This window comes from Vombatus ursinus, unplaced genomic scaffold (genome assembly GCF_900497805.2).
Source record: "Vombatus ursinus unplaced genomic scaffold, bare-nosed wombat genome assembly UNPS02014168.1, whole genome shotgun sequence".
Taxonomy (NCBI): Eukaryota; Metazoa; Chordata; class Mammalia; order Diprotodontia; family Vombatidae; genus Vombatus; species Vombatus ursinus.
The window spans coordinates 3,410,694-3,423,193 of record NW_020953946.1 but is presented as its reverse complement, the minus strand read 5'-3'; the positions used below and the strand labels follow the sequence as shown (position 1 = coordinate 3,423,193).

The 12,500-nt window shown below is 39.0% G+C and overlaps 1 protein-coding gene across 5 annotated transcripts in view; it reads right to left on the bottom strand.

The window, feature by feature from the left end:
- Positions 1-12,500, bottom strand: part of CYFIP1 (cytoplasmic FMR1 interacting protein 1) — a 178,005-nt gene that overhangs the window by 137,764 nt on the left and 27,741 nt on the right. For 2 of the 5 annotated variants that reach the window (XM_027859447.1, XM_027859443.1), the window contains exon 1: positions 1,623-1,967. The exons of 2 other annotated variants lie outside the window; for them this stretch is intronic. Coding sequence is in view for 2 of the 3 variants with exons in the window: in XM_027859443.1 (XP_027715244.1) it covers positions 1,623-1,756 (134 nt within the window). In the remaining variant the exon portion in view is untranslated. Of the gene's footprint in view, positions 1-1,622; positions 1,969-12,500 lie in introns of those variants that run through there. One more of the 5 variants, XM_027859444.1, reaches the window with a different exon arrangement.

Genomic DNA, 12,500 nt, shown 5'->3' with positions numbered 1-12,500 from the left:
ATTACAGTCATTACCCTGGGGACAAGCAAAAAATTCTTTTAAAAAAAATTTTAAAACACTACCACCACAATCCTAACCTTCAATCTGCTGGTTTGAAAGCTGCCAAAAGAACAGAAGAGAGTGCCAAAAGGGACAGGCTTAAAAAAATAAATAAATAAAAATGAAAATCAAGCTACTTAGCAAAGGAGGAGCTTTGCAGGACCACTGCAGAGAGGCACAAGGCCAGTTTAGCTCAGAAACAAACTGGATGACTCACTAACAAAAAGGAAGGGATGGGGAAGGTGAGCAGGAGTGATTCTCTCTCCATAAGACAGAAGGATCCAGCAAGGCAAACAGCAGGGGATAAAATTACTTTAGGTCCAGGGAAGAGAATAAAAATATACCAAAATAGGAATCAGCTTCAAAGAGTTACTGAAAGGCCCCGTCCATTAGATCCCACCTCACTTTCTAGCCTTATCTCACATACCTCCTCTCTCCTACTAGACATACCAGTTGACCAATCCTATTTGCCCCTCCCAATTTCCATTTTTCCCCATCTCCAAGCTATAGCTGATCCTTTTGTGCATTGCCCAGCCCCTCTTCTGTGCCTACTGCCTCTTCCAGCAAGCCCTTCCCAGCCCTCCCTCAGCTAACTGCAAAACACTTATACCCTTCTCCTTGTCTCAAAGTGCTCTGCAAATCTTAAAGTGGTACATAATGCTAGTTACCATTTTTCTTCATATGCCTGTCTCATGGCCCCTCGTCCCTGCATCTTTTCCCAGTGCCCAGCACAATATAATACAGAGAGTTCAGTATTTCAAAGGATCCATGATTTCAAAAGCATGGGCCAATCCCTTCTATCTTTAGTAGGTACACGAGTTTTTATGGCCCAAAACCTACATTATCTAGTGGCCAATGGCTACAGTGATACATGGATCAATAGACAAGCAGAAAGACAGACAGACAAATACACAAAATGCTTATTCTGTGCGAGGGATTGGTTTCCGTGTGAGAAATACAAATAAAAGCAGGCTAGACACATCATGCCCTCAAGAAGCTTACATTCTAATGGAAGATAACAAATAAAGGGGAGCTGAAATGGAGACAGGGTTACTGAAGTACAGCGCCATGATGTGGAGGTGATTGGGAAGTAGCTTGGGGGTTGAGCTCTGGGAAAAATGAAATGCCAATTCAGTTCTCATAGCTCAGAAAAGATGGAGGGAATTCCAAAGTTTCTGTGGGAAGGAGATAGGGATTATGGCTGGAATGGAGGTGGTAAGGGATAGGGACGGACAGGAAGTAGCTACGCTGGTCCAACAATGACAGGTAGCCATAGTATCCTTCTGGGCCTGTAGCTATCACCTTTACAGTGTGACGGGCTCTACCTTATTTATACATAAAGAATCCAGGGTCACTATGCTATGATGGTGGTGTATGAGAATTAAATGCCTTGCCCAGGATCACACAGCTAGGGCAGAATAGGGCATCTTCAAAAGGCACTCATTGCACAATGAAGTCACTTAATTTTTTTTCCCCAATGATCACACCACTACTCAGGACCTTTTAAAGGCTAACTGTTGTCCCCCTATCAAGTTCTAACTCCATGCCTGGGTTTTAAAGCCTTTCTTAACCTGGTACCTTACCTTACTCCTTTCCATGTAGTCTTTGATTCCAATGACACTGGCCTCCTCCCTGTTCCTCTTACATGAAACTCCATCTTCCAACTTCCTAGATTTTCACTGCCTGACCTCATGCTTGGAATTCTCTCCCTCTTCATCCATCTCCTGGCTTTCCTGGCTTCTTGCAAGTGCCAGCTAAAGTCTTACTTTCTGTCAAAAGCCTTTCTTGATTCCCCTTAATGCTAATGACATCCCCTTGCAGATTAGCTTCAATTTATCCTGTAGAGTTCTTGTTTGTATGTAGTTGTCTGCCCGGTCTCCCCTAACTCTCCGTGAAACACTCGAGAGCAAGGACGATGTAAAATGCAAGGTTGATGACCTTTCCAAAATGGTGAGCAGAGGCTCCAAGTCCTTCTTCTGGCTGCTGGAGTGGCAAAAACGGATGTGGGTGGAGACAATGGGAAGTGGGAGGTGAAGCTGGGCCATAGACATATATTTATATTTGGGTGACTTAGCTATAGCTTGATAGACTGAGTCTCAGTTGCTTTATCTGTAAAATAAGGATGTTGGATGAGATGGTCTCTAACATCCCTTTCAGCTCTGAAATTCTGTATTCTAGATTTGTTTTCAGAAGCATTTGAATTTAACCGATCTTCCATTTTATATTAACAAGACATGTTCCAGTAATTCATAATACTATCATTGCTAATCAAGGTTAGGCTTTAATGAAATGTATTAGCTTTGAGACTATAAATATTAACAACTGCAATTAATGAATGTAAAACATTTCTTCCAATAATCCAAATTTGGCGCAGGATTTAATTCACTCAGGGCAGGCCATAAACAAAACAGTCTCTGCCCTTAAATATCCCATTCTCCAGATAAAGGGAAGCAAGGGAGGAAGGACAAATTTGGGCAATAAGTAGAAATACAATTAGATAACAGACTGGGGAAGTGAAAGCTCTGAGCAATAGAAAATAACAGCAGGCCTTAGCTCAAAGAATGGATTGAGATGGAAGAACTGTTGACAGTCATTGGGAAGCAGAGAACAAGAATGTACAGGCAGGTCAATAAGATTTTTATCTTAAATTTTATATAGAAATAGCACATCAGACTCAAGAAGCGGATGTGGAAATAGCCAATATAATAAATAAAAATAAATAAATAATAAATAAATAAAATAAGTCAATATGTGCCCACTATATTTCAGGCATAGTACTAAGTCCTGGAGAGACAAATAAGAAACAGTTCCTGCCCTCAAGGAGCTTACAATCTAATTGGGCAAGTTGTTAGTGTTGTTGTTCAGTCGTTTCAGTCATGATTCATTCTCAATCCATTCTGTGACAGACCGGCTATTATTTTCTATTCCTCATGGCTTTTACTTCCCCAGTCTGTTATCTAATTGTGTTTCTACTTACTGCCCAAACTTGTCCTTCATCCCTTGCTTCCCTTTATCAGAAGAATAGGGTACTTAAGGGCAGTCTGATTCATCAAGACCCCATTTGGGGTTTTCTTGGCAAAGATAATGAAGTGATTTGCCATTCCCTTCTCCAGCTCATTTTACAGATGAGGAGACTGAGGCAAATAGAATTAAATGCCTTGCCCAGGATCACACAGCTAGTAGGTGTCTGAGGCAGGATTCCAACACAGGTTTTCCTGACTCCAGGCCCTGCACTCTATCCGCTGTGCCACCTAGCTGTTCTCAACCCCTGAAAGGAAGTAAGGGATGGAGTAAGAATGGTGGCAGGAGCCACAGAGAATATCCAGCCTGGGAGTATGATATCGGTGGAATAGAAACCACACAGAAAACAGCTGGTAGGAGATGAAGACATCACTAGAAAATCTGAACCCTCTAATAAGGAAGGCTTTGAAAGGAGTTTTTTGTTCCACCCTCCAATCAGAGGGTAAATTATCTATATATAACAGCAGCCTGGGAAAGGTAATGTTCTTACTAAAAGTCCAAACTACTTAGCCTGACACTCAGAGTTTTCCAGGACATACTACTTCCAACTTATTAACACTGGACTTTCCCAGGGTCACAAGTCACTCAATCAACAAGCACTTATTAAGCACCTACAAGGTAGCAGGCAGTGGGACAGATGTTGGGGACTGAAAGAATGAAGCAATTCTTATCCTTGGGAAGCTTACATTCTAACAGTGGAATCAATATGCACATGTACAGAGTGGACCAAAATTCTTAGTGCAATTTAAAGCTATTGAAGTTTAATAAAAGTTCCACATTTTCTAAATAATACAAAGCTAGTCAGTTCAGGGAATCCCTTAATAGTCTTAAATAAGCTTTATATTATTTATGTTATCAAAACCTAATAAAAACTTCAATAAAAGCCCAAAACTACACTAAGACTACACTAAGACATCCCATATAACTTACACGGGTAATGAAAAGACAATAAAGTACAAGATAGTTAGGGAAGGAGGACATTACAGGGGGGAAGGGGAAGGGCAGAGGAATCAAAAAAGGTTTCACACAGGTGGTGATGTTTAAACTGTGTCTTGGACGAATAAAGAGACAGTAATGAGGTGGAGGTGAGAAGAGAAAGCAATGCAGGCATGGGCAAGAGCCAGTGGAATGCAGGAAATGGCGCACTGGATTGTGAATACCAGAGAGAAAGCCAGTCTGGCTAGATAGCAGAGCATGGATGGTGAGTAGATGTAGAGTGATGTAGCTAAGGCCCTCAAGATAGGCTGGGCCAAGATGATGATGGGCTTTAACAGAGAAAGAGAGGAATTTATATTTGATCTTGGAGGTAAGAGGAGGCCAAGGGAATTTATGGGAGGGTCATGATTAATCTGTGCTTAGGGAAATCACTCAGACAGCTATACGGATGATGAACTGGAGTGAGAAGACAAGAGACAGGGAGACCAAAGAGGAGGCCATGGTAATAACCTAGGCAAAAGGCAACGAACTGAGGTGGTAGAAATGTGAATAAAAGAAGGAATCAGACGGGAGAAATATTGTGGAGTAGAAAAGGCAAGCTCTCCAAATGCCTGTATATGCTGGATGAGGAAGAATAGGGAAATGAGGATAATGCCAATGTCATGAACCTAGGAGACAGCAAGAAGGGTGGTGTCAACAAGAGAAATGGGGAAGTTTGGGAAAAGTCTGTTTGGGAAAGAAGGATAATGTAAACACACACACACTGAGCAAGAGTTGTTGTTCGTCCTTCATTCCTGAAGAGGACCAATGACATCATGAGGGTGATATCCTGTCTGGCATGTGAACTAGATTGAAGTGAGGCAGGACTGTGTAATGTCATCAACCTCACACTCTCCTCCAGATTCAAAGTCCAGGAACAAGACAAAAGTCAAGATGACCAGCAATGGCCCAGGATGCAGTGGGTGACCTTGGCCTTTCTACCCCCCTTCATTTTACAGATGAAGGAACTGAGGAATGGAAAAATAACATGACTTGTCCATGATCATATGGTTAGCAAGAGTCTGAGACAGAATTTGAACCCAGATCTTCCCGATACCAACCTCAGAGCCACGACCACTAAACCAGTGGTGTCAAACTCTGATAGAAATGGATCCCAGTGAGCCACATATTGACTTAGAAAACCACAAATTAACATTATCTGTGTTGTGATGTATTTTTATTTATTTTGTTAAACATTTCCCAATTCCATTCTAATCTGGTGCAGGCTGCAATTGAGAGTTTTACAGGCTGCTTGTAACTCTGGGCTACAAGTTAGACACTTCAGCACTATACTATCTACACTTATGTGGAATACCATGAACTTGAGGGGCCAGTAATGTCTGAAATGCGTGTGGACCACTGGAGAAAGACATAGATGTGGTATCACCATGGGGGTATTCTCGTCTTCAGAGATATGGAAACACAGATGCTGAAGAATTATGTGTAAGAGGGAGGGCTTGAAACCAGGTCTTCTGACTCCAAGGCCACCTCTCTATCCCCTACTCCATGCTGCCTCTCCAGTTTTTACTGAAAACTACTGGAAGTTGGAGTCATATGCTCCCATTAGACTATAAGCTCCATGAAGACAAGGACCTAATTTCCCCCAAAGCATCTTGGTATACAGCAGGCACTCAATAAGTGACTACTGAATGAATTCTAAAAAAGTCATCGGTTAAACCGAGAGAACAGTCCAGAGAAAGCTGTCTGATAATTAGGAAATTGAAGAAAAAAAAAAAAGAAAGAAAGAAAGAAAGAAAAGGAGAGAGAAAGACAGCACAAAGCCAGCAGTTGATCCAAAAGGAACCTTGGAGATCCGTAACTTTAACATTTTATAATATAAGGAAAAAAGTAGCTAAGAATGTGCCAAACTGTCAGACACAACTATATTAAGGGCCTTGTTCCACCCAAGGGTGGGTAAATTTCAGAGGGTTTGAAAGTAGTAATTTTTATATCTGTTTAAAATAGAAACTGCCATGGTAGCTCAACATTAAGGTTGCAAAACATGGTAAATAACCACTAGCCAGAAAATGCAGAAGTTAAGCTTTAAAAGCCAAGTTAATTCAACCACGTTAAATTTACAATTACTAGGATATATGTGGTATATAACCAACTAGCGATCCAAACCGTGCCCAGTGAGGAGCTTATATTACAAACATGGTTTTCAGAGCCTTTCCAGACTTAAGAATTTTAAAGAAAAGCACGTACAAATCTCGAGTCCCAGCAATTCTGCCCAACAAGATTAATTTTATTATTCAGTCATTTCAGTCATGTCTAGCTTTTTGTGACCCCATTTGGGGTTTTCTTGGCAAAGATACTGGAGCGGTTTGCCATTTCCTTTTCCAGACCATTTTACAGAGGAGGAAACTGAGGCAAACAGGCTGAAGTGACTTGCCTGGGGTCACACAACTACTGTCTGAGGCCAGAGTTGAATTCAGATGAGTCTTCCTGAATTCAGACCCAGCACTGTGCCACCTAGCGAGGCCCAACAAGATTAATACCAACATGATTAAAAACCCAAAAAGGAGAAGTATTTTTGCTTACACAGGCATAATAATATAAATATACTATGGTAGCACAGCAGAAAAAAATGGATTAGGGAAGTTAGAATTATATTCCATTTATAGCTATAACCGTGACCTTCACCTCTCTGGGCCTATTTCCTCAACTATCAAATTAATTGATTAGTAAGCATTTATTAAGCTCCAACTACATTCTAGGCACTGCGCTGGGCATGGAGGATTCAAAGGATAAAAACAAGCTCTATCCCCCAGAAACTTTCCTTCTAGTGGGGAAGGAATGTAAATAATTAGGTACATGGAAAATACATACAGAATAGCTGAGAAGGAACATAAGAAGGAAAAGCTCCCAAGAGTTCTTAACCTTGAATCGGTGTACATTTTTAAAATAAATTATTTTGATAACTATGTCAATGTAATTGTTTTCCTTTGTACTTATTTTATTTCATGAACTTTTTAAAAACAGACTGAAAAAGGGGTCTAGGATGGAAACAATCAGAGAAGATAAAAAGGACAATTTTGATTACATAAAATTAAAGCTTCTGCACAAACAAAACCAATGCAGCTAAAATTAGAAAGGAAACAAGTAATTGGAGGGAGGAGGAATCTTTGCAGCCAATTTTGCCAAGAAGAGACTCATTTTGAAGATACATAAGCAACTGGTTCAAATTTAAAAGAATAAGAGTCATTCCTCAATTGATAAATGGTTAAAGGATATGGACAGACAGTTTTCAAAGGAAGAAATTAAGCTATAAATAATCAAATGAAAAAATGCTCCAAATCACTAATAATTAGAGAAATGACAATTAAAGCAACTCTGAGATTCTACTTCATACTCAGGAGACTGGAAAACTGACCAAAAAAAGGAAAATTACAAATGTTGGAGGAGCTACAGAAAAACAGATATGTGGATGCAAGTCATTAACTGTTCTAAACATTGAGGAAAGCAGTTTGGAACTATGCCCCAAAAGTTACCAAACTGTGCATACCATGTGACTCATCATTACCATTACTGGGTCTACACTACAGAGATCAGAAAGAGCAAAATACCCCAAGTACAAAAATATTCAGAGCAGGTCTTTCCCACAATAAGTCACAAAGAATTAGAAACAACAGGAGTGCCCTTAAATTGGAGAAGGGCAGAACAAATTATGGTTCATGAATCTAATGGAATACAACTGTGTGATAAGAAATCACAAAGTAGGCAGTTTCAAAGAAATATGGGGAAACTTGTATGAGCTGATGCAGAGTAACATGAGCAGAATCAGAATGATTCAAACGACAACAAACCTTTGAAAGCTTAAGAGCTCTGGTCAATGTAATGACCGATCAATAAAAAAGTAACGATGAATAACATTACACACCTCCTCACACAGGTGAGAGACTCAGAGTACAGAACGAAACGTGTTTTTTGGGCAGAAGCAATGCAAAGAATTGTTTTGCTTAACTACAAGTGTATTACAACAGCATTTCTCCCTTTTTTCGCCTAATAATAGGAGAGAGAAAAATAGATTTTTGTTGAAAAATAAACTTATTAAAAAAAAATTAGGCTTCACCAGACTGCCAAACGGACCCATGACATGAAAAAGGCTAAGAACCTCTCCTCTAGCATCTGTGGGGACCAAAAAAGGCTTCCTACAGAAGGTAGCACTTTAAAGGTGTCTTGAAAAATGAAACTGGATTAGATGATTTCTAAGATTTAAGATTCTATGATTTTATGGTTCGCTTTCTTCCTTAACCTTATGCAAATGCCTGTTTCTCTGAACATTAACTATAAAAAGTCTAGAAAATTTTAATATTTTTGTGCAACAAGTCCCATATGTAAATCCAGTCATTTGAGAAAGAACATGTTACGTAAAAAGTTCCCTTTCTTTTTAAAAAAAAAAAAAGATGGGGGGAGGGGGAAGTATGACTCTCTAATACCAGAGAATTTTAGTAGAAAAATCAAAGTTTGTTTTCCTTAACGTCAGTATGGGTCTGAGGAGACCCACGTGTCCACACAGGGAACTCACTAATCAATTTAGATTTCTAAAAGGCAGACACAGGAAATGGAATCAAGGGCAGGTAACATAGGATAGATACAAAAGCAAGGCATTGTGCTATAAACTACTGCCAGGAGTCAACTAAATTAAAAGGCTGGCTGAGGCTGGCTAGTTAAAAGACAACAAAAGGGGGTAAACAGAGCTGTATGGCTAAAAGAGGAGATACAGAGAGGGTAGGACCCCAGCTTCAGAATGTACAGAATATGCTAACAGACAGAAGACAGATACCTAACTCTTACTTTGCTTGTTTTTTGATTTTTTTCTCTGCCAGTGAGGATGATATTTGGAATGGAAAGAACAGAACAAATCTAACTAATAGAAAGCTGACACCCAAGATAAATAAGGAGATACTAAGACAGCACCTAGCCAGGCCCTTGCTAAGGGCAGTTCAAGTCACCTAGCCCAGATGAACTATATCCCTGGGTAGGAAAATAACTTTCAGTAATCCTTGAAAGACCTCAGAGAACAGGAAGATTACTCGAGAACTTGAGAAAGGCTAATTTTGACTTGATTTAAAAAAAAAAAAAAGAAATTAAAATGGAAATCTGCAAACCATAGGTCAGAATGGTGGCCTTAGATTTCTGGCAAAATCCAAGGACTTGTTTTTAAGGAAATGGATAATGAACATCTAGAAATAAACAGAAGCATCAAGGCTGAATTAAACACCTTTCATTACCTCTGTTAATTAGAGGAATGGGTAGATGAGAGATTACCTAAATGACTTAGATTTGAGCAAAACATCCGATAAGATCTTTGAAGGCAAATCATATTAACAAGCATTTATTAGGCACTTATATCGGCCCTCAAGGAATTTCAGTTCATACAGTACATAAAAGGGAGATGAAAAGGGAGGGGGTATAATTACTTACTTGGGGGCATGATGGCAAGGTCCAGAGAAGGAAGGATAGGCTGGTCTGGGCCCTTCCTCATAATGGAGACTCTGGAAGGAACTCACCAATGAGATAAGTGAGCCATAGGGGTGGATGGAGAAGGCACCTGAGGCATGGCAGCATTCTAGTTTTATGGACAAGATGTAAAGAGATGAGCTAAATACAAGTAAAAGAATTCAGAAATAGTTTTTGGCTAACCCAATGAGTAGTTCTTACTGGGTCAATGTCAACTTAGAAGTTTTACAGTGGAGTACTCCAGAGATCTGTGTTTGGCCTTGAGTTAATTTTTTTTTAATCAATAACTCAGGTAGCACCAACGATCCAACATGTAACTGACACAAATCTGGGAGGGACAGATAACATCCTAGATGACAGAATCAAGAATCAAAATTTTCTTAGACTAGAAAAGTAAGGTGAATCTAGTAAGATGAAAGGTCAGAGGGAAAAATATAAAGTCTTATACTTGGGTTCCAAAGATCAATTTTACAAGTACTGTATAAAATTAATAAGGTAAGTATAGACATCAATTTTTCTAAAATATGAGGCTGATAGCAGCCATCAATAGTGTTGTGGTAGACAAAAAAGTTGGACTGTATTAGGAGCCATAGCTTACAGGAATAAGGTAGTGATACTCCTGCAGTACCCTGCTCTGCTCAGACCACACTTACCAAGCATCATGTCCAGAGTTCTGGAAGAAGGACATCGATAAGCTGTAGAATATTCTAGAGGAAGGTAAAAAGAATGGTGGAAGGCAATTTTCACTGTATGAGATTCAGCTGAAGGATCTGGGAATATTTAGTCTGGCAAAAAGAAGACAGAGAAGATGGGATACCCACTTTCAAGTACATGAAGGGTGTCATACCAATTCGGAGGGTAGAACTAGGAGCAAGGTGGTTTAGGGGACAGAGTGCTGGACTTGGGAGCCACAAAGATCTGAAATTAAATCCTGCATCAAATACTTTATGGGTAATCATGTAAATCACTTAGCCTCTCTCACTCAGTTTCCTCATTTGTAAAATGGAGTCAGTAACAGCACCTACTACATAGGGTTGTTGCAAGGATCAAATTAAATAATATAAGCAAAAGCATTTTGCAAATCTTAAAGTACCATTTACATGTTAGCTATTAAATTGCAAAGAGGCAAATTTAGACTTGTGGTAAGAAAAAACTTCTAACAGTTGGAGCTATCCAAAAGTGGAAAAGACTGCCTAGCATCCTCCCCTTTACTGGAGGTCTCCAAAAAAGTAGATGACCATTTGTCAAGTATGTTTGTCAGCAAAAAGAAAGAATTCTTTTTCCAGTATTAGTGAGACTGAAAAGGACTTCAGTGGCTATCCAAATACGAAATGTAATTTTAACACTAACAGTCATTAACTTCATTAATTAACTAACCCTAAAAATGCTAAAAACTAAAATACATTCCATTTCTTTTAGACTCATTCCTAAATACCATTGCTAAGAGTGAAATCTTTTAAGCAAAGAAATCCCTAATTCTGCCCTCAAAAGCATTCCTACTCCCTTTTGCAACAAAGAAAAAAATTAAGCCTGCCTCATTAACAAGGGAAAAGAAAATTTAAAAATCAAGCTAATTCTCAAATGTCAAATTTTGAAATCAAAAGCTACAAACATATTTGTCTACATGAAACTATATGAGGCTGTCTTTAGCTTTAGCAAGGTTCTATCTAAAGAAAATGGCTTGTTTCTAAAATATAGATGGAAATTAAATCCCAGATATGTTAATTTCAAAGTTGAAATTCAAGTCAGAAAATTTTCAATACAGTTCCCATGGCAACATTTACTCAGTTCTCTTGCATACAATGCCACAAATATGAACACATTTTACATGAATTTGGACTTAAAATGTTTCTCTGACTTGAGTGTCTATATTTGTCAATTTATCTAGCAATGAGAAATTGTGGCATGTTTTTCTATACCCTGCTTTATAATTTGGGATTCAACAAAATGATAACTACATAAGATTTAAAACTTGTAATCTCCCCATATCCAAATACTAACATTCTACTATCCCTTCCTAATATACCTAATTCGTCAAAGGTTAGCTCTAATATCATCTCTTCCTTGAAGTCTTCCCTGACTTCAGCAGCTAGAAACAATTTTCCCCCACCTGATTTCCACTTTATGTATCCCTTGTGTGTTTATATCCTAATCCATACTTGTATTTTTTGGAGTACTTTCAACCATTTATTAAGAAAATATTTCATTTAAATAAAATGTGGTTCCGGCCTTCAAAAAAAGTTACTGTTTAGAAAGAAGAAAACATGTAAACGCATACGAAGATATGCAACAATATATTACAAGTGCCTAAGAGAGCTTGAAAACAAAATGTTATGTGAAGTCTCAGGAGGAAAGTTGTTACATATTGTCTCTCTCTTCTTCACATATCCTAGGTTGGATTTTCATTGCTTCTGACCCCGACAGCTCCACCAGCCTTTCTCACTGGACTCCCTGCATCCAGGCTCTTTCCTAATCCAATCTATCCCCTAAATAGCTGCCAAATTGATATTACTGAAGCACAATCTGACCGGGCCCCTCCCAGTCTTAAGAAGCCTGAGATAATACATAAAGTCTTCAGTTGTTACTTAAAGCCCTTCACAATCTGCCCTTAGCCATTATTCACAGGGTGATTACAAATTTTCCCCCATCACATACTCTGTGTTCTAATCTAGGCCAAATGTCATAACTGCTGTTCCTCCTACACAATACTACATCTCTTGCCTGTATGTTCTTCCCCATGCCTGAAATGATCTCCATCCTTCTGTCTGCCTCTTGAAAACCCTAGCTTTCTTCAAAGCTCAAATGTCACCCTGTTCCCCAATTTGAGGGGCCTTTTGCACTACTGTATCTGTTTTATACATAACCTCTACTTATGTGTTGTGAACACACTATATCACCTCAGTAGACTTCAAGCAAGTCCCCTCTGGACCAAGACTCATTTTTGTATTTGTATGCACAGTGTCTGGCACATAGTACACAATTAATAAATGTTTACTGACTGT